We start from the raw sequence: 22,465 nt of genomic DNA on the forward strand, positions 1-22,465 counted from the left end.
AGATTATGGCATATGCGATTGGGACATGCTGGTTAAAAAGCTTTGTAGACTTTGGCGAAGCAAGGCTTGTTGAAAGGTGCAAATTCTTGCAAATTGGAATTTTGTGAACATTGTGTTCTGGGCAAGCAGACGAGGGTAAAATTTGGTCCAGCAATTCAAAATACAAAAGGAATTCTGACTACGTTCACAGTGATGTGTGGGGACCTACCAAAGTGGCTTCTTTGGGAGGTATGAACTATTTTGTTACTTTTGTTTAGGATTATTCAAGAAAAGTATGGGTGTATCTAATGAAAAGAAAAAATGAAGTTTTGAATACATTTCTGAAATGGAAGAAGATGGTGGAGACTCAAACTGGTCGAAAGGTCAAACGACTTCGATCAGATAATGGTACAGAGTACAAAAATGATTCATTTCTACAAGTATGTCAAGATGAGGGCATTGTGTGACACTTCACTGTTCGGGATACACCACAGCAGAATGGGGTGGCAGAACGCATGAATTGGACTATACTGGAGAAAGTTTAGTGTATGTTGTCCAATGCTGGATTGGGCAAGGAATTTTGGACTGAGGCAGTCACATATGCGTTCCATCTAATTAACCGTTTACCATCAGCTGCAATAAATGGAAAAACTCCTATAGAGATGTGGACTAGTAAATTTGCTACTGATTATGATTCTTTACATGTATTTGGTTCCACTGCATATTATCATATAAAAGAATCTAAGTTAGACCTAAGAGCAAAGAAAGCATTATTCTTGGGTATAACTGATGGAGTAAAAGGATACCGTCTCTGGTGTCCTGATACAAGGAAGATTGTTTTCAGTAGAGATATGACTTTTGATGAATCAACCATGTTAAGGTACAAGAATTCACAAAAGGATGACAAAACCAGTAGTACTTTGCAGCAGGTGGAGCTTGAAAAGGTTAACGATGATCCAGCTAATATTGAAGGGACAAATGATGAAGAAGTTCCGACCGAAGAACCTCTATAGCAACAAGATTCAATTACATATAGGAGGCCAAGAAGAGAGATTCGTAAGCCTGCTCGCTTTGATGATATAGTGGCCTATGCACTTCCAATTGCAGATGATGATGTTCCTTCTACTTACACAGAAGCAATAAGTAACCTTGATGGTGTAAAGTGGAAGCAAGCCATGAATGAAGAAATGCAGTCTCTTCATAAAAATAGGACTTGGGAGTTGGTGACATTGCCCAAGGGAAAGAAGGCAATTGGATGCAAATGGGTATATCCAAAGAAGGAAGGATTTCCTGGTAAAAATGAAATTCGATACAAGGCTAGATTGGTAGCAAAGGGTTACGCTCAGAAAGAAGGAATAGACTATAATGAAGTGTTTTCTCCAGTTGTGAAGTATTCGTCTATTCAGATTTTGCTAGCCTTGGTTGCGCAATATGATCTTGAACTAGTTCAGCTTGATGTAAAGACCGCGTTTTTACACGGTGATTTGGAAGAATAAATCTATATGACTCAGCCAGATGGATTCAAGGTTGCTGGAAAAGAAAATTAGGTTTGCAAACTGACAAAGTCGCTTTATGGATTGAAGCAGTCTCCGAGGCAGTAGTACAAGCGATTTGATCAATTCATGAAAGGGCAAAGGTACACAAGAAGTAAATTTGATCATTGCGTGTATTTTCAAAAGCTACAAGAAGGAACTTTCATATACTTGCTCTTATATGTTGATGATATGCTAATAGCATCTAAGAGCAAAGTTGAGATTAAAAGATTGAAGACTCAACTCAATCTCAAGTTTGAGATGAAAGATCTAGGTGAAGCTAAAAAGATTCTCGGCATGGAAATATGGAGGGATAGAGCTCATGATAGAGTTAGCTTGTCTCAAAAGCAGTATTTGAAGAAGGTACTACAGCAGTTTGGCATGAACGAGCAAACAAAACCTGTAAGTACCCCGTTGGCTTCTCATTTCAAGCTTTCTGCAAAACTATCTCCTTCGACGAATACAAAACGAGAATACATGTTGCAAGTTTTGTATTCTAATGTAGTGGGTAGCTTAATGTATGCAATGGTGTGTTCAAGACCCGACATTTCACAGGCAGTTAGTATAGTGAGCAGGTATATGCATAATCCTGGAAAAGGACATTGGCAAGCTGTGAAATGGATTCTACGGTATATTCAGAAGACCGTGGATGTTGGATTACTATTCAAGCAGGATAATACACTTGGTAAAGGTGTTATTGGGTACGTTGATTCTGACTATGCCGATGTATTGGACAAGAGAAGATCAACCACTAATTATGTGTTTACACTTGCTGGAGGATCAATAAGTTGGAAGTCTACACTACAGTCTACAGTTGCATTGTCTGTAATGGCCTAAATTCAAGGTTATCGGAACAATGGTTTCGTAACCATAGATCCAATTTAAAGAGAAATTTATTTCAATATTTTTGCTTGAAAATTGATATGATAGGAAAATCGTATGAAAATATTGATAGGAAAATTTTATCGATTTAGTGATTAGTTAGAAAAAAAATTATTGAAGAAATTGGGTAAAATAAGGTATCGGGACCTCTATCTCGTAAAACCGAGTCAAAAATAATTTTATAAATATTTATGAAATGTTATTAATGTGGTATTAAAATTTCGTTAGGAAATTTTAATGTTTGGGTAGTCAATTAAATAAAAAGGACTAAATTGTAATAGGTGTAAAAGTTGCTAGAGTGATTAAATAGCTTAAGAGTCTAATGAGAAAAGATTTAAAAGGCAATTAGACCCAAAATTTATTTGGGCTGGATGGCAAGGGTATGAAATCAGCAGAAATATTGATAAATTAAGGGTAAAATTGGAATATTGCAAAATTAACTAAATAAAACTAGGACTAAATAGGAAATATCTAGATTTCTCTTCATTTCTCTTCAATTCCAGCAGCTAAAAACGCCATAGGAGGGTTATATAAGCTGGTATTTCATAATTTTTGCACCAAGTGAGTTAATCCTTGCCTTTTTCTTGTAATTTTTGTGTTTCTAAGACTTTTACAACTAGGCCCTACTATTAAATTCATTAGTTTTTGATTTCATGGATGAAATTGAAAGTCACCATGGTTGAGTGCTGTAATTTTATGACGAAATAGAATGAAATTAAAGCTTTAATTTGTTTATGAGATGTTTTTATTAGGCAATTTCAATGGAAATTGATTTTTAGGACGAAATTGATTTTTAGGACCTAATTGTGAAAATATTTGGAATTAAAGTCTATTGCTGAAATTCTGATTCCTAAAGGTTGTAAACTAATTTAAGGTGATAGAATAAAATGTTAATTGAGAAAAATCAGCTCAATTGAGAGGCTAATTGAGTAGGGACGAAATTATCATTTATTAAAAGCTTAGGGGGAAAATGGTAATAAACAGCTTGCACTAAAACAGTTTGGACAGCAGCAGTAGACTAACTTTGAAAAATCACCAAAAATTGTAGGAATCGAATTAGAAGATGAACAAAATATGGAATTAAATCTTATTGAGTCTAGTTTCTCATAGAAGAAATATTGTAAGCAATGGATTTGTAAATTTTGATATATAATGAATTTTGTGAGACAAAGTCAGAATGAATTCGGGTTCCCCTGTTCTGACTTTGAAAAATTATAAAAAATTGAATAAAAATAATTAGGGCCTTAAATTTATATGTATATAATTATGAATGAGTCTATTTTTAATAGAAACAAACGAGAACATCATTTGAATTCTGTATAAAGAGATAATTTATTTTATTTATTTTTAGTGAAGAAGGGTCAGAACTGTTAGACAATAGAATAGGGGTGACTTTGAAGAATAAACTGTACTGATTGGCTAAACCAAAAATTCTGAAAATTTTATGGTAAAAATATATATGAGTATAGTTTCATGGAAAACGGATCTTAAATTGGAGTTCCGTAGCTCCAGTTATAAATAATTTAGTGACTATGACTCAAGTAGACAGCTTTGAATGAACTATAAATAATAGTTGAATTATAGAGAATGTTGCATATGAACATGAAATGTATTAAATTGATAATTAAATTTATTTATTTAGATCCAGAAGATTCAAATACGAAGCTAGATCGAGGGAAGGAAAAATTTCGAGATTAGTAGATTTTTACTGTTTACAAACAAGTATCAAGGTAAGTTCGTGTAACTTGAATTATATTGTTAAATGCTTGAAATGCATGTTTTTGATATGAATATGATTTGAATGTTCATTATATGGAAATTAATGAAACATTGATATATTTGATAAAATGGGAAGAAATCTCGGTTGAATGAAAGGAAAATTCGATGGATCTCTGAAAAGAAATTGACGGTAAAAAGGATCTAGCCCGGACGGGTGATTCTATCCTGATATAGCCCTCCCGAAGAATATGTGTAAAATGGATTTAGCCCGGACGGGTAATCCGAATTAGGGTCTGAATTTAGCCTGGAATGGTAATTCAGATCCAAGCTCATTAGAGTAATTATCGTTGCAGGGGATTTAGCCTGGACTGGTAATCCCGACAATACTCTATGAGTTTATATTGCAGGGGATTTAGCCTGGACTGGTAATCCCGCTGCAAGGTTGAGGTTCGCGGGAGTGTGCTCTCTGAAATGGATATCTGCGCACATGAATATGAATTGACGGGCCCGGAATTGTACACTAAATGTGTACCTCTGAAAATTCATCGAAATTCCGATAAATTCAACCGAATAAATATGGAAAAATAACAAGGAAATAGAAATCATGGTATTGACGAGCTCATCAATCATGGTATATATATTATTGATACATGGAAATTATTGTACTAACTTGAATGTTGAGTTTGTGCATGTTAGGGTAATAATGCATTGAATGGATATATGAATGTTTATTATATTGTATTGAAAATATTAGGTAAGTATAATTCTTGTTACATGAGCTTACTAAGCACAAAGTGCTTACCCCGTTTCCTTTTTCCCTGTTTTGTAGTGTTAAGAGCTCGGAGGTCGGATTTGGTCGGAGACACATCACACTGTCAACCTCAGGATTTCGGTATATAAAGAAACTTTATTTTGGAAATCAATGGCATGTATAAGCTAACAAAGTAAATGTTAACGTGAAATGAATGTAAAGTTAGCCATTAGTATGGTTAACAAACCTGGTTATAGATATGTGATGACGTTATCTTATATAAATGCATGAATCTATCATGAAAATATGTTGAATTGATTTGGTTGATGTGGATTGGTCTCGATTTAATATTACAGGGAAGGTTAGATATTTATAAAAAGGCTATATTGAATATAAAAAGAAAATTTAATTCGTAAACTCCGGTAATGCCTCGTACCCTATTCTGGCAATGAATACAGGTAGGGGTATTACATTTATTGGTATCAGAGCTACGGTTTAGTCGGTTCTAGGATCGATGTAGTAAATACGGGATTAGCTGTACATGCCATTTAAATTATTATTGATAGTGTGGTATCTCCTGACCATTTAAAATGTGTTTTTCTTATAGTAATGTCATCCGACCAAGCTCAATCTGAGGAAGCTGGGAGTCATGCTCCGGCTTCAGTCCAAAGAGAAGAAACTAGCAGTAGAAGTCCCGAGACAGAGGGTCGAGGGGAGGAGGCAAAAACAGCCTTCTTTCAAATGATGAATGAATGGTTTAATCAATACTTAAGAACTAACCCTGTAGTGCAGCAAGTTCAAGCTCCCCCTCCTACTCCTCCACCGGTTCCCGAGATCCCACAAGGTACAGGTACTGAATCTGTCAGAAAATGGAAAGCTCCAGTAGATAAAATTCGAAAATATGGGGCCGAAGAATTTCGAGCAACAGTTGATGATGATTCCGAACGGGCTGAATTCTGGTTAGAAAACACTCTTCGGGTTCTGGAAGAATTATCTTGTACACCAAAAGAATGTCTGAAATGTGCCGTCTCACTGCTAAAAGATACAGCTTACCATTAGTGGAATACTACAGCTTCAGTTCTTCCGAAAGAAGAAATTACATGGGAATTCTTTCAGACCGAGTTCAGAAAAAAATATATCAACCAGAGGTTCCTTGACCAGAAAAGAAAAGAATTTCTTGAGCTAAAACAGGGCAATAGATCAGTATCTAAATATGAAAGAGAATTTGTTCGATTGAGTAAATATGCTCGAGAATGGGTACAGTCAGAAGCTGAAATGTGCAAACGATTCGAAGAAGGGTTGAATGAAGACATTAAGTTACTGATCGGAATTCTTTAAATTCGAGAGTTTGCTACATTGGCAGAGAGAGCTTATAAAGCAGAAGAATTGAGCAAAGAAAAGAAATAGGCTGAGAGGGAAGCTCGAATTTTTAGTAAAAGACCGATGGGTAAATCCCAGTTTTCTGCTTCAAAGAAATTGAAGAAATATCAAGATCGTTCTACTTCAGCCATTGGGTATTCGGGCAAAGAGCGAGGTTCTCAACGCACTAATCCAAGGCCCTCTACTCCATCAGTGACCAGTGTTGGCAGTGTTGGCACTCCTAAACCGAGATGCCAGTACTGTAATAAAGCTCATTTTGGTGAATGCCGATTTAAGAGTGGGGCTTGTTACCGATGTGGTTCTTTTGACCATTTCCTCAGAGATTGTCCAGAAAGGGTTGAAAAAGAAGTTGAACATATATCGAAGCCGAGTAATCTAGTTTCGAGGGGTAGACCACCTCGACCATCCGGTAATGTCAGTGGTAGTCGAGGAGCTACAAAAGATACTATAGGTAGGCCTGAGGTACGAGCACCTGCTAGGACATATGCCATTCGTACCAGAGAAGATGCTTCAGCACCCGATGTTATTACTAGTACATTTTCTTTACTTGATACTGATATTACTGCATTGATTGATCCTGGTTCTACGCATTCATATATATGTGTTAAACTTGCAATTGTTAAAAATTTATTTGTTGAACCTACTGAATTCGTGGTTAAAGTCTCGAACCCCCTGGGCCAGTCTGTGTTAGTGGATAAAATTTGTAAAAATTGTCCACTGATGGTAAGAGGTTATTGTTCCCGGCTAATTTGATGTTACTGCCATTTGATGAATTTAACGTGATATTGGGTATGAATTAGTTAACCCAGCATGATGCGGTAGTAAATTGTAAACAAAAATATATTGTGCTAAAATGTCAGAATGGTGAGTTGCTCCGGGTTAAATCTGATCAGACAGAAGGGTTATCTGATATGATTTCAGTAATGGCAGCACAGCGGTATGTCAAAAAGGGGTATGATGCTTACTTGGCTTATGTACTCGACACCAAGGTATCTGAGTCAAAGATACAGGCAGTTCCAGTGGTATGTGAATTTTTCGATGTGTTTCCAGAAGAATTACCAGGATTGCCACCAGAAAGGGAAGTGGAATTTTCTATAGATTTAATTCCAGGAACTACTCCGATCTCCATAGCTCCGTACCGAATGGCTCCTATAGAATTAAAAGAGTTAAAGACACAGTTGCAAGAGCTTGTTGACAGGGGTTTTGTCTGACCGAGTCATTCACCTTGGGGTGCTCCGATTCTGTTTGTGAAAAAGAAAGATGGGTCTTTGAGATTGTGTATCGACTACCGGCAGCTTAATAAAGTAACCATAAAGAATAAGTACCTGTTACCCCGGATTGATGATTTATTTGATCAGCTGAAAGGTGCTACTATGTTTTCAAAGATTGATCTTCGATCAGGTTATTATCAGTTACGGGTAAAGGAGTCAGATGTGCCAAAAATAGCCTTTAGAACCAGGTACGGGCATTATGAGTTTCTAGTTATGCCGTTTGGGCTAACTAATGCACCTACAGTATTCATGGATTTGATGAACCGGATATTCAGACTGTACTTAGACAGATTTGTAGTAGTATTCATTGATGATATTTTGGTTTGTTCTCGGGATGAAGAAGAACATGCAGAACATTTGAGAATTGTGTTGCAAATTCTACGAGAGAAGCAGTTGTATGCTAAATTCAGTAAATGTGAATTTTGGCTTCGAGAAGTGGGTTTTCTTGGACACATTTATCTGCCGAAGGCATCAGGGTAGATCCAAGTAAAATCTCAACTATCGTCAATTGGAGTCCAGCGAAGAATGTATCTGAAGTTAGAAGTTTCTTGGGTTTAGTTGGTTATTATCGGAGATTTGTACAGGGATTCTCTATGATAGCTTCTCCAATGACTCGATTATTGCAAAAAGATGTAAAGTTCGAGTGGACTGATGAATGTCAACAAAGTTTCAACCGATTGAAAGACCTATTAACGAAAGCACCTGTATTAGTGCAGCCTGAACCGGGTAAGGAATTTGTTATTTACAGTGACGCCTCATTAAATGGTTTAGGTTGTGTTTTGATGCAAGAAGGTAAAGTAATAGCCTATGCTTCAAGACAACTTAAACCACATGAAAGAAATTACCCAGTACATGATCTTGAATTAGCTGCTATTGTATTTGCGCTGAAGATATGGCGGCATTAATTGTACGGTGAGAAATGTCATATTTATACTGATCATAAAAGCTTGAAATATTTGATGACACAGAAAGATTTGAATTTAAGATAGCGCAAGTGGCTTGAACTAATAAAGGACTATGATTTGATTATTGATTACCATCCGGGTAAGGCTAATGTTGTAGCTGATGCTTTGAGCCGGAAATCTCTATTTGCTTTATGAGATATGAATACCCGGTTATCATTGACTGATGATGGTTCAATCCTAGCTGAATTGAGAGCTAAACTGACATTTTTACAGCAAATATGTGAAGCTTAGAAGAATGATGAGAAGTTACAGGTTAAACGGGCACAGTGTGAGTCAGGTAATGATTCTGAATTTCAGATTGGTTCTGATGATTGTTTATTATTCAGAGGTAGGGTATGTGTACCTCAGAATTCAGAGCTCATACAGAAGATTCTACGCGAGGCCCACAGTAGTACTATGTCTGTACATCCGGGGAGTAATAAAATGTATAATGATCTGAAAAAGATGTACTGGTGGTCGGGAATGAAACGTGATATCTCTGAGTTTGTATCAAGGTGTTTAATATGTCAACAAGTTAAAGCTGAACATCAGGTACCTTCGGGGTTACTTCAGCCAATTACTAAACCGGAATAGAAATGGGAAAGAATCACTATGGATTTTGTATCGGGGCTACCTTTGTCTCCGAGGAAAAAAGATGCTATTTGGGTGATTGTTGATCGATTAACAAAGTCAGCTCACTTTATTCCGGTACGTATGGATTATTCTTTAGATAAACTAGCTGAACTGTACATATCTGAGATTATCAGGTTACATGGAGTGCCTGTTTCCATTATATCAGATAGAGATCCCCGATTTACGTCTCGTTTCTAGGACAAATTGCAAGAAGCCTTGGGTACTCAGTTGTATTTCAGCACTGCATTTCATCCTCAGACAGATGGTCAATCTGAGCGTGTAATTCAAGTATTGGAAGATATGCTCCGATGTTGTATACTAGAGTTTGAAGGTAATTGGGAGAGGTATCTACCTTTGATTGAATTTGCTTACAATAACAGTTATCAGTCTAGTATTAAAATGGCTCCGTATGAAGCTTTGTATGGTAGAAAATGTAGAACACCGTTATATTGGACAGAGCTCAGTGAAAGGAAGATACATGGGGTTGATTTGATCCGGGAAACAGAAGAAAAAGTAAAGGTTATTCGAGATAGTCTAAAAGCAGCTTCCGATCGTCAAAAATCATATACCGACCTTAAGCGAAAAGAGACTGAATTTCAAGTCGGTGACAAGGTATTTCTGAAAGTGTCTCCTTGGAAAAAAGTTCTTCAATTCGGTTGAAAGGGTAAATTGAGTCCAAGATTTATCGAGCCCTATGAAATCATAGAAAGAATTGGACCGGTCGCTTATCGATTGACATTACCACCGGAACTTGATAGAATTTATAATGTTTTTCATGTATCTATGTTACGACGATATCGATCAGATCCTTCACATGTTATTTCTCTGATAGAAGTAGAGATTCAACCGGATATGACTTACAGTGAAGAACCAATCAAGATATTGGCACGGGAGACAAAAGAGCTTAGAAATAAAAAGATAAATTTGGTGAAAGTATTGTGGCAAAAGCACGGGATTGAGGAAGCAACATGGGAACCGAAGGAGGCAATGAGGAAACAATACCCAAACCTCTTTACTGGTAAGATTTTCGAGGACGAAAATCCTTAAAAGGGGGGAGAGTTGTAATGGCCTAAATTCAAGGTTATCGGAACAATGGTTTCGTAACCATAGATCCAATTTAAAGAGAAATTTATTTCAATATTTTTGCTTGAAAATTGATATGATAGGAAAATCGTATGAAAATATTGATAGGAAAATTTTATCGATTTAGTGATTAGTTAGAAAAAAAAATTATTGAAGAAATTGGGTAAAATAAGGTATCGGGACCTCTATCTCGTAAAACCGAGTCAAAAATAATTTTATAAATATTTATGAAATGTTATTAATGTGGTATTAAAATTTCGTTAGGAAATTTTAATGTTTGGGTAGTCAATTAAATGAAAAGAACTAAATTGTAATAGGTGTAAAAGTTGCTAGAGTGATTAAATAGCTTAAGAGTCTAATGAGAAAGGATTTAAAAGGCAATTAGACCCAAAGTTTATTTGGGCTGGACGGCAAGGGTATGAAATCAGCAGAAAAATTGATAAATTAAGGGTAAAATTGGAATATTGCAAAATTAACTAAATAAAACTAGGACTAAATAGGAAATATCTAGATTTCTCTTCATTTCTCTTCAATTCCAGCAGCTAAAAATGCCATAGGAGGGTTATATAAGCTGGTATTTCATAATTTTTTCACCAATTGAGTTAATCCTTGCCTTTTTCTTGTAATTTTTGTGTTTCTAAGACTTTTACAACTAGGTCCTACTATTAAATTCATTAGTTTTTGATTTCATGGATGAAATTTAAAGTCACCATGGTTGAGTTCTGTAAGTTTATGATGAAATAGAATGAAATTAAAGCTTTAATTTGTTTATGAGATGATTTTATTAGGCAATATCAATGGAAATTGATTTTTAGGACCTAATTGTGAAAATATTTGGAATTAAAGTCTATTGCTGAAATTCTGATTCCTAAAGGTTGTAAACTAGTTTAAGATGATAGAATAAAATGTTAATTGAGAAAAATCAGCTCAATTGAGAGGCTAATTGAGTAGGGATGAAATTATCATTTATTAAAAGCTTAGGGGAAAAATGGTAATAAACAGTTTGCACTAAAACAGTTTGGACAGCAACAGTAGACTAACTTTGAAAAATCACCAAAAATTGTAGGAATTGAATTAGAAGATGAACAAAATATGGAATTAAAGCTTATTGAGTCTAGTTTCTCATAGAAGAAATATTGTAAGCAATGGATTTGTAAATTTTGATATATAATGAATTTTGTGAGACAAAGTCAGAATGAATTCGGGTTCCCCTGTTCTGACTTTGAAAAATTATAAAAAATTGAATAAAAATAATTAGTGACTTAAATTTATATTTATAGAATTCTGAATGAGTCTATTTTTAATAGAAACAAACGAGAACATCATTTGAATTCTGTATAAAGAGATAATTTATTTTATTTATTTTTAGTGAAGAAGGGTCAGAACTGTTAGACAATAGAATAGGGGTGACTTTGAAGAATAAACTGTACTGATTGGCTAAACCAAAAATTATGAAAATTTTATGGTAAAAATATATATGAGTATAGTTTCATGGAAAATTAACGGATCTTAAATTGGAGTTCCGTAGCTCCAGTTATAAATAATTTAGTGACTATGACTCAAGTAGACAGCTTTGAATGAACTATAAATAATAGTTGAATTATAGAGAATGTTGCATATGAACATGAAATGTATTAAATTGATAATTAAATTTATTTATTTAGATCCAAAAGATTCAAATACGAAACTAGATCGAGGAAAGGAAAATTTTCGAGATTAGTAGATTTTTACTGTTTACAAACAAGTATCAAGGTAAGTTCGTGTAACTTGAATTATATTGTTAAATGCTTGAAATGCATGTTTTTGATATGAATATGATTTGAATGTTCATTATATGGAAATTAATGAAACATTGATATATTTGATAAAATGGGAAGAAATCCCGGTTGAATGAAAGGAAAATTCGATGGATCTCTGAAAAGGAATTGACGGTAAAAAGGATCTAGCCCGGACGGGTGATCCTATCCTGATATAGCCTTCCCGAAGAATATGTGTAAAATGGATTTAGCCCGGACGGGTAATCCGAATTAGGGTCTGAATTTAGCCTGGAATGGTAATTCAGATCCAAGCTCATTAGAGTAATTGTCGTTGCAGGGGATTTAGCCTGGACTGGTAATCCCGACAATACTCTATGAGTTTATATTGCAGGGGATTTAGCCTGGACTGGTAATCCCGCTGCAAGATTGAGGTTCGCGGGAGTGTGCTCTCTGAAATGGATATGTGCGCACATGAATATGAATTGACGGGCCCGGAATTGTACACTAAATGTGTACCTCTGAAAATCCATCGAAATTCCGATAAATTCAACCGAATAAATATGGAAAAATAATAAGGAAATAGAAATCATGGTATTGACGAGCTCATCAATCATGGTATATATATTATTGATACATGGAAATTATTGTACTAACTTGAATGTTGAGTTTGTGCATGTTAGGGTAATAATGCATTGAATGGATATATGAATGTTTATTATATTGTATTGAAAATATTAGGTAAGTATAATTCTTGTTACATGAGCTTACTAAGCACAAAGTGCTTACCCCGTTTCCTTTTTCCCTGTTTTGTAGTGTTAAGAGCTCGGAGGTCGGATTTGGTCGGAGACACATCACACTGTCAACCTCAGGATTTCGGTATATAAAGAAACTTTATTTTGGAAATCAATGGCATGTATAAGCTAACAAAGTAAATGTTAATGTGAAATGAATGTAAAGTTAGCCATTAGTATGGTTAACAAACCTGGTTATAGATATGTGATGACGTTATCTTATATAAATGCATGAATCTATCATGAAAATATGTTGAATTGATTTGGTTGATGTGGATTGGTCTCGATTTAATATTACAGGGAAGGTTAGATATTTATAAAAGGGCTATATTGAATATAAAAAGAAAATTTAATTCGTAAACTCCGGTAATGCCTCGTACCCTATTCCGGCAATGAATACGAGTAGGGGTATTACATTGTCAACCACAGAAGTCGAATACATGGCTATAACAGAAGCTGTAAAGGAAGCTATTTGGCTACAAGGTATGGTTAAAACCTTGGGATTGGTTCAGGAGCATATTAACGTGTATTGTGATAGTCAAAGTGCTATTCATTTAGCAAAGAATCAAGTCTATCATGCACGTACAAAGCATATCGAAGTACGATTCCATTTTGTGCGGGAAATTATTGATGAGGGGAAAATTTGTCTTTAGAAGATCAAGGCTGCAGATAATCCCGCAGATATGATGACCAAGGTGGTAACAGCAACCAAGTTCGAACATTGTTTGAACTTGATCAATATCCTGCAAGTTTAATAGTTGAAGAAGGCACTATCAAGTATTGTTGTCAAAGGCAGAAAGAATTGTGTGAAGATAAGATTATTCTAATCAAATCTTCAAGGTGGAGATTATTGGTAGCAACCCATTGTTTGAAAAGTCAAAAATAATGGGTGTCAGAATTTTGGCACCAAAAATAGGAGCATTTATGGCACCGAAATTTAGTTTGAAATTTGGCATGAGATAATTGCAATTTTGGTCCCTAATTGTATAGGGACTTTGCAAGTTGATCCCTTAACCTCAACTATAAATAAGCCTACCCATTTCTCATTTTCTTTATCCCAAATTTGTTATTCTCTACTAGAAGCATTATTCTCTCTCCCTATTTGTAAATTTCACTTGTATTTTTGGAGTGAAATATATTTGGTAGTGCCCGAGGACGTAGGCAAAATTTGCTGAACCTCATTAAAATTCTGGTGTTCTTTATTATTTATTTTTTAATATATTGTGAGTGTGATTGTAGTGATTTATTGTGCTATTAAATTACGATAGAGGGATATTCTGGCTAGGAAAGGCCTGGTACTTAAGTGATCCTTGTGATCCACCTCTCTTTCTTGGGAATTGAACTTAGTGTGATTTTTCAGTACAATAATTTTACTCTTTTACACGCTTCCGCACAACAAATTCTAACCAAATTAGTTCACTTTTAATTTGGGTTAACCTATCATGATAGTAAATAATAACATGTAATTATCCTTATTATATATGTGATGTCCAAATTTTCCAACAAACTCGATTGTAGAAATTACTAAACTACTCTTTCATGTATAAATGAATTTTATATTATGATGGTATTTTTGTCCTTTTATCTTTTTTATAAAATTAATAAAAAATTTACATATAATTCTATTTAAACCCATGTCTTCAACATATATAAAATCTCAACTTTACCGCTACAAGCATACATTTATTTTAATTGTTTTCTACAATTTCATATTATTGCAGTTCACCCATATTGTTGTTATCTCTACTATGATTAAAGCCCTAAATGAGTTTGGTGTCACGAGTCAAGTGACACCAACTCATTTCTACTGTGTCTTCTATGATTAAAGTCGTGATTGAGTTTGGTATCACGAGTCAAGTGATACCAACCTGGTTGATGAAATGATGAAAATAACCTTACATATATTAAATAAGTTAAATTATTACGATATTACTTTTGACCATTTTTAATAAAAAATAAAAAAAATTAAGATTTAAACCCATAAGAAATTATAACATTTTAACTTTGTCATTACAACCATAGCTTTATTATGATATATTTTGTACATTTTAATATTAATTATGATTTCTTTAGTTTTTTTTTTACAACAATGATTCTGAAACCACAGTATTCGGAAGGTGAACACCTAAACAATAGGCAACAACTTAGAGTTTAATTACTATCATTTTTAATTAAAATGAAATTACTTTAAAAAATCATATTTTTTAAACACTTTTTTAACCATCATATAATTCCTTTTCTTTTATATTTTTTAAATATTTTTAAATATTTTTTATTTTTTATTTTTATTTTTCAATAATTTCTAGTGGGTGTATAAATTTTTTATTAATAATGTCGTAGATTGAGTTGGTATTATAAATCAAATCAATATTAACTCAAGATTGATGAGAGGTTTTTTTTTAAATGAAGTTGACATTTTACATATGATTCAGTTGTTAAATAATTCTTTTACAACTATATTTTTAATGCTAAATTTTTCTTTCACCAACATATTAACATTTTGGCATTTTGATAACCTGTTAAATAATATTACCTAACATGATTGGCATTTTAACGTGCTATAGAAAATTGATAATCCGAGCTAAAAAACAATTAGGGTGTAGTTAATATATTTATCACATGGATTGACCTATTTAAATTTATTTTTATTCACAATTTAAACGACTTTGTTTTATTCTAATTTTGTACATATTGCATGTCTCAGTTGATTAAATTATTAATTAACCCCTCCATATTTAAAATATATTATATTATTACGAGGCACTTTGTCTTTTTATATTTTTAAGATTTGAACTCATACCATCAACATCAGTAGTATCTCAACTTTACCATTTCAACCAAACTTTTATTTTAATTTTTTAACTAAGTTATCACTTTACACATTATTCAATTGTTAAATAAATCTTTTATTACTTTATTTTTAAAGTTAAATTTTGAAACAATCAACATGATAAAATTTTCACATTTTGATAACATTGTCAAATAATGCTTCCTAACATGATGACATTTTATCGTGCTATAGAAAATGGCAATACGAGTTAAAAGGAAATTGGAGTGTATTTAATATTCTTAGTCACATGTATTTACCTATTTAAATTTATTTTCACTCACAATTTAAACTTTTTTATTTTATTTAAAAGCTTATAGGTACAAAAAGCCCTTAAGAAAAAAAGAACAAAAAAAAAATCAATTGAATCCTTACACTAAATTCACACCTAATTTTGATCTTGTCTTTAACGAAATAATTAATTAAGTCTCTCCATTAACGGTTTCCGTCTTTAACCATATTGATAGTTAAAATAAATTGTCGAACCACTCAAATAGTGACACATGACAATTCCTGATTTATTAATTATTATTTTATGTTTTTATATGCTATTTTATCTTAATTTATGTTTTTAAATGCAATTACTTAATCTATTTACTTGATTTTTTTTCTCTATTTCTTTATATCAACAAAATTGGCTTAATAAAACAAAATTCTACAAGGCACTAGACCTGCTCATGGGTCGGCTATCCGTTTAGGCCTAAATGCTAGCTTGAAATTTAAGAGGATTTGGAAAAAAAATAGTAGGCCCAAAAAAATGGGTTAGAAAAAAAATTAGACTCATTTAAAATATGGCTCGAGCTCGGGCTTAAATATTCAAGGCCCGAGCCCGAGCCCGACCCGACCTAACCCAACCCATTTTTAAATTTATAATACTTTATATTATGTTATTTTTATATATTATGTAATTTAGAACATATTAAAAAATTAACTTATACTAAATATATAATACTATTCTAATGTAAATAATGTCAAGATGATTATATAAAAAATTTCAATAAATAAAAAATGTATAAAATTATTAAATATTAAAATAATATAATATAATATAAATATTTTTAAAAAAATCTAAAAATATGGGCAGACCTAAAATAGGCTTGGGTTAATCTTTTACAAATATGAGCGAGTTTGAGTAAAATTTTAGACTCATATTTCGAGCTGGGCTTGGACAAGCATAAAATATATTAATATCATATTTAGGCCTGACCCAAACCCAGTCCATGAACACCTCTATAGCACACTAAATAAAACGTAGTGAGTGAGTTAAGAGAATATTTTATTTTTATCAATACGTGATGCGTCGTGAGCTAACTAACAATTTGACTAAGGCAAGTGTACTTATCAATTAATAGTATAGCTACTAAATTAATTAACTAACAAACACAATAAGAATAAAACAAGAAAATAATCGATTAACAATCAAGAAGCAAAACAATACCCAGGAAAGAATTCACCTAGATTTAATCTGTTATTATCAATCTAAATTACGCAATTTTTTTACTTAGTAACTTGATCTGTAGAAATCCCTAAATTATGCTAATATCTCTTTCGAGAGTAAGAGCAACTGACTTCAAGTTAATTAATTGAAATTTCTTTCTAATTAAAACATCTATTATCGAATTAACTCGAGTTATGGATTCCACTATTAGATTTGACCCTAATTTAGTTGATTTATGTTATCTTATTTCTTAGATTACATGCAACTCCACTCAATTACGCAAGACCTACTCTTAAACAGAGTTTATTCCTACTCTAATTTAAGTTCATCAAACATAGATCAATAATCTAGAAATATTAAATCAATAATTAAACACACATAATTGAAAATAATATCAAGTATTTATTGCATAAAATAAAATTAAAAGACAGAATTCATCATAGAATTTTCATACTTAAAAATGAAAACATTAAAGAAATAGTATAACAGAAAGAAACAAAAAAAAAACTCATGATAATCTCCTAAGAAATCAGCTGGAAATCTTCAATCTTGACGGAAATTTGCTTCAGAATTGACTTCAATGATGATTTTCGAGTTGTTTTCTTAAATATTATATGATGATTCACTCTAATCTTTTTATTTTTGTCATATATATGTCTTATTCCCGAAAAACCTAAAAAATGTGATTTTCCGCGGTTTAGGGTTCAAATTCGCAAAATCGACATGACCTACCACATGATCGTGTAGCTAAGACGTGTGGGATGTGTCAGCCCGTGTGACTCCTGTATCTTGTTCCGATTTTTCATTTTTGCTCATTTTAATCCCAAATGCTCTACTAAATATAAAAATATAAATTTAAAGAATTAGAAATATCATCGAATAATTATCTAAAAATGCATTAAAAATAAGATTAAAGCACGTTACTTTTAGCACGTTACTTTTAGCACTAACCAATATGGGATGAGAATATTATTAGGATTTTATTGAGATTTTCTTTTTCTTTGTTCATGGTTCTCCTCAATTCCTGATCAGTGTCAAACTTAGTTTTCCCCAATACCACGTACGCACTTATTTAACAGCAATGAAATAAACTAACAATTGGAACATGAAACTGATCCCAAATCAAGAAGCTTAAAATGATAGGATTTTCAAATAAATCCAAAAGAGAAACATGGGAAATCATATTTTAAGGAAATAAGATTATAAACTACCTTCATTTAGGAAAAAACTCTTATTCATACAACTATAGTCATCTTGCTTCCATCACTGAGACTGTAACATGATTTATGGAACAGTTGTTCCACTTGGTTTCACCTATATCTGCCTCTTCTTCTGCTGCATAAATGAAAAACGCTGGTTGCTTCGGTGCTGGTAGCTGTACAGTTTCGTTTGAAAGCATTGAAACAACATCTGCCATTGTGGGTCTATCTATTGCATAGTTTTGCACACACAAGAGGCCTACATGAATGCATCTCAGTGCTTCATTTTGATTGCAGGATTCATCTAATATCGGATCTATAAGCACTGTACCTTGACCTTCGTTCCAAAGTTGCCATGCCTGATGGAAATCATTGTACAGAAATCAGAAATATATATACATATATGTATACGTGAAAACTGAAGAACTCGATTGCAGCTTCCACAATGGCTGATTTTCGACTTTGGGAAAAAAAAAAGAAAAAAAGAAAGATGAGAAGTGTACGTACATAACCTATAAGATTCAATGGACGCTCTGGATGATAGCAACTATTGGTCTTCTTGCCACTCACAATCTCTAGTAGTAGGACTCCAAAGCTAAACACATCAGTTTTCGTTGACACAATGCCATGGATGGCATATTCTGGAGCCATGTAGCCACTTGAGGTCAAAACAATCAGAGGATGCTTTTCAGTTCTTGAAAATTCACAAAAGAACAAGGGAAAAAGAAAAGAAAAGCTAGTTTTTTTTTCCTGTTCACTATACTTACAATGTTCCAACAACTCTTTCAGTATTTGCTTCAGATTCATTTAATCCAAATATTCTAGCCATGCCAAAATCAGATATCTTTGGGATCATCTCATGGTCAAGTAAAATATTGCTAGCCTTTAAGTCTCTGTGAATCACTTTGAGTCTTGAATATTTATGGAGATAAATTAGTCCCTGAGCAATCCCTTCAATTATGTTGAGGCGTTCCTTCCAATTTAACATGTATTTCTTTTCGGAATCTGTGTCATATAGAGAACAATTCAGCATATGATGATTGTGACGAAATGGCAGATGTTAAAGGATTCCCGAATATGAAACTGTTAAGGTGGTAAGGATGGCCTACCAAAGATCAAGAAATCTAAGCTTTTGTTAGGCATGTATTCATAAATCAACATCTTTTCTTCCACTTGAATGCAAAATCCTAAAAGTCTCACCAGATTGGTGTGCTGTAGTTTTGCAATGAGTATGGCTTCATTCTTGAACTCCACCAATCCTTGCCCTGAATGACTTGAAAGTCTCTTTACTGCTATTTCTCTCCCATCCACAAGTTTTCCCTGAAATTATCTCTTTAGTAATTTGCAAATAAATATTAAACTCGGTTCCGGGACACCATTTATTACCTTATAGACCGGACCAAAGCCACCCTCTCCTAGCTTGTTTCCTACTGAAAAACAGTTTGTAGCTGCAACAATGCTTTTAAAGCTGAACACATCCAACTGGTTATCATGTCCATCTGTTCTGCGACTTATCAAAGTGTCATTCTTGGTTGAAGCCATTGCACCACCTCCAATTTCATCAAACAGCACCCTTTGGTTCATCTTTCCAACCCCTAATAATCAAGTTACAGGAATTTAAGATGTTCTTATCAGGTGATCATTGATAGCTTAGGCATAAAAGGAACTAAGATCCTCATTTCAGTTCCCTTTTAAGGATATAATCACCTCCTCTGTTGCTGTTTTCCCATATTTTGTAACATATTGAGCATACTGGGGGTACAATCATAACTACGCCAACTGATGCGATCAGCCATATCCACCACTTGTTTTCTGAAATGAGAAAACATTAATTCATAGTGTCATAAGTATCAACTTATCATTGGATTCAGATTCCTTGAGAATCTCTGTTAACTGCTAATTCCCCTAACTTAAGTAGAAACTTAAGACATGCATGCTTCAATTTTTCACAATGTAAATCAAGTCTTACCTCTTGGTTCAAGAATGAATACTTCACGCTTGACATCAAGCTTATTATCTCCGGTACCTGATTCCGTAAAACTGACTCCAGTGCTCCAAATCTCGCAGCCGGTCCCATCATCATTTTTTGAAGCATTCGCCACACAAGAACAATCGTCCAAGCACTTGGCCTGACAATCAATTCGAGACAGGTTGTCGGTCTCACTGAATTTAAACCCGGTGTTGGACATGTAACCCACATGCTTCTGGAAAACGTTATTTCCCAAGCTTCTACTACACTCAGGTACGTTCAGTTTCATGCACCCTATGCTCATGTTTTTGGTACATGAAACTTGTGAAGCCACAGAATCCGCCTTGTAACTCACGAGCTCACCCTCCGAATTCAGTTTCAACCTTGGGAAAATGGTAACAGCTTTCTTCACAGTATAATTGAAGTATGTTTCGTTCTCATTCGAAACGTAAAAGAAATCGTAGGAACTATTGGATAAGAAGACCTCGAGAAACCCATGTTGAAAAGACCCACTTTTCCAGTAGACTTCCCCTCGCCACCATATAGCCCACTGAGTTGAATCACTAGGGTCCAACCCAAGGCTAAAAGACCCTGATGCAGGGGACTTATCACTTCTCCATGATGTCAGAGCCCAGTTGAGACCAGTTTTGGAGTTAATCCCAAGTTTCATCCCTGGAAGAAGCGTATCTGTAGGATAATCGAAGCTTTCCCATAGAAGCCGCTTAATAGACCCATCCCTTTTCAGTTCATGTAGCACGAAATTTCCAGAATCCTCTAGAGTAACACTGGTGTTACTTGGTTCTTCAACAGAGTACAGTACCACAGGGTCCGCCAATTGATGTAAAATTTTCAAGCTGCCCCGATCATCTATCTCAAGAATCCCGGTACTGCCAAATGTTGGGGTGTTCCGATTGGCAACCCAAAGTAGATTGTCATCTTCCCCATTGTACCATATTCCCAAGTAGGAATTATCCTCGTGCACAGATTTGAATCCTAACTTGAACATTCCAGAAGTTGAAACTAACTCCTGATCATGTTTCAGCTGTTGGCCTTGGGCTATCGTGGCTATCTGAGAACATGTAGGTCTAAAAAGCAAGGGGATAAAACATGAAAGACTAAAGAGGAGAAGATTTCTTGTTGTGTTTGCCATTAAGGAAGAGTCCAGTTTTGGCTCGCTACCTTTTTCAAATACTACAGATTTCGCTCATATTTGATGGCTTATATCAATTAAAGACGTTAACTTTGGTTAACATTATAGGATACAGTTTCTTTGACAATCATATACAACCTAATCAATCCTAAAGATATTGTAACCTTGGCGTCGTACACTTCTATTTCTAAGTAGATGTTTAGCAACATCCTCTTGTTTTACTTTGCTTACACGGCATACATACCTTAATTTCCCAGTCAACTTTTCCTCACATAGTTCCTTTTCGAAGACTGCTGACGATTAAACCAATTTATTTTTTGACCAAGAGATGCTAAAATATTGAGAGGACCTTAACTAAATGAAGTCACATGCCAACCAAAAGTAAGCGGCTGAGCTTAAGTTAGAATGTTGTAGAAAATGTAAAAGTTCCAAAAACGCGTGACTGAGCATGGCCAGGATGAACACAAAATTCAACATGGATGTTTAGATGGAACTTGTTAGGGGTAGGATTTCCAACCCCGATGGAGGATTTTGTCTTTCAGTTTTCAGTTTTGTTGAGAATTCAAGTGGATTTATAAAGTTTATTCAGAACTTTTGAGTGTATGAAAAGATAATTTGAAGAGGAGTGACTCATACCTAGAGGTGTGCATGGGCTGGGCCACCCGGTCCGGCTCGAATGTCCGCCTGAAATGTGAGAAGATTTGGGTAAAAATATAGGCCCGAAAAATAGACTTGGGAAAAAAATAAGGCCCGTTTAAAAAACGAGCCGGACCCGAATTCACTACATGACAAAAAATCTTTTTTTAATATTATTTTCTTATTATTTTCTCCCTATTTTACTGCTATTTTACTATTATGTTGCTACTATTTTGTTGTTATTGTTTGGATATTGTATAAAACTTATTTTATTGTTAATTTTTATTATTATTTTAAAGACATTTGTTAATTTTGTTATTATTTTAGAAACATTTGCTTGTTAAGTTGCATCTATTTTAGTGTTATTTAAGTATACATTTTTTTAAAATTTATTTTCAATTTGTTGAGAAATATTAATTTGATGTTCTTAGTATTTTTGGTGGTTTATATATATTTTAAAATTATATAAAAATAATATAAAAATTAATATAGGTGGGCCAGGCCGGCCCGGGCTTTAACATTTT

The 22,465-nt window shown here is 33.9% G+C and overlaps 1 protein-coding gene across 1 annotated transcript; it reads right to left on the reverse strand.

Moving 5' to 3' along the window:
• Nucleotides 1-18,109: 18,109 nt before the first annotated feature.
• On the reverse strand, nt 18,110-21,462 carry LOC107897203 (G-type lectin S-receptor-like serine/threonine-protein kinase CES101). The gene is made up of 7 exons (XM_016822563.2): nt 20,156-21,462; nt 19,894-19,998; nt 19,573-19,781; nt 19,296-19,506; nt 18,954-19,191; nt 18,694-18,844; nt 18,110-18,545 (listed from the first exon to the last, which is right to left on the reverse strand). Exons 1-7 carry the CDS (start codon nt 21,303-21,305, stop codon nt 18,237-18,239), a joined length of 2,373 nt encoding a protein of 790 aa, XP_016678052.2. The 5' UTR covers nt 21,306-21,462; the 3' UTR covers nt 18,110-18,236.
• Nucleotides 21,463-22,465: the final 1,003 nt, after the last annotated feature.

Source organism: Gossypium hirsutum, chromosome A10, assembly GCF_007990345.1.
Source record: "Gossypium hirsutum isolate 1008001.06 chromosome A10, Gossypium_hirsutum_v2.1, whole genome shotgun sequence".
Taxonomy (NCBI): Eukaryota; Viridiplantae; Streptophyta; class Magnoliopsida; order Malvales; family Malvaceae; genus Gossypium; species Gossypium hirsutum.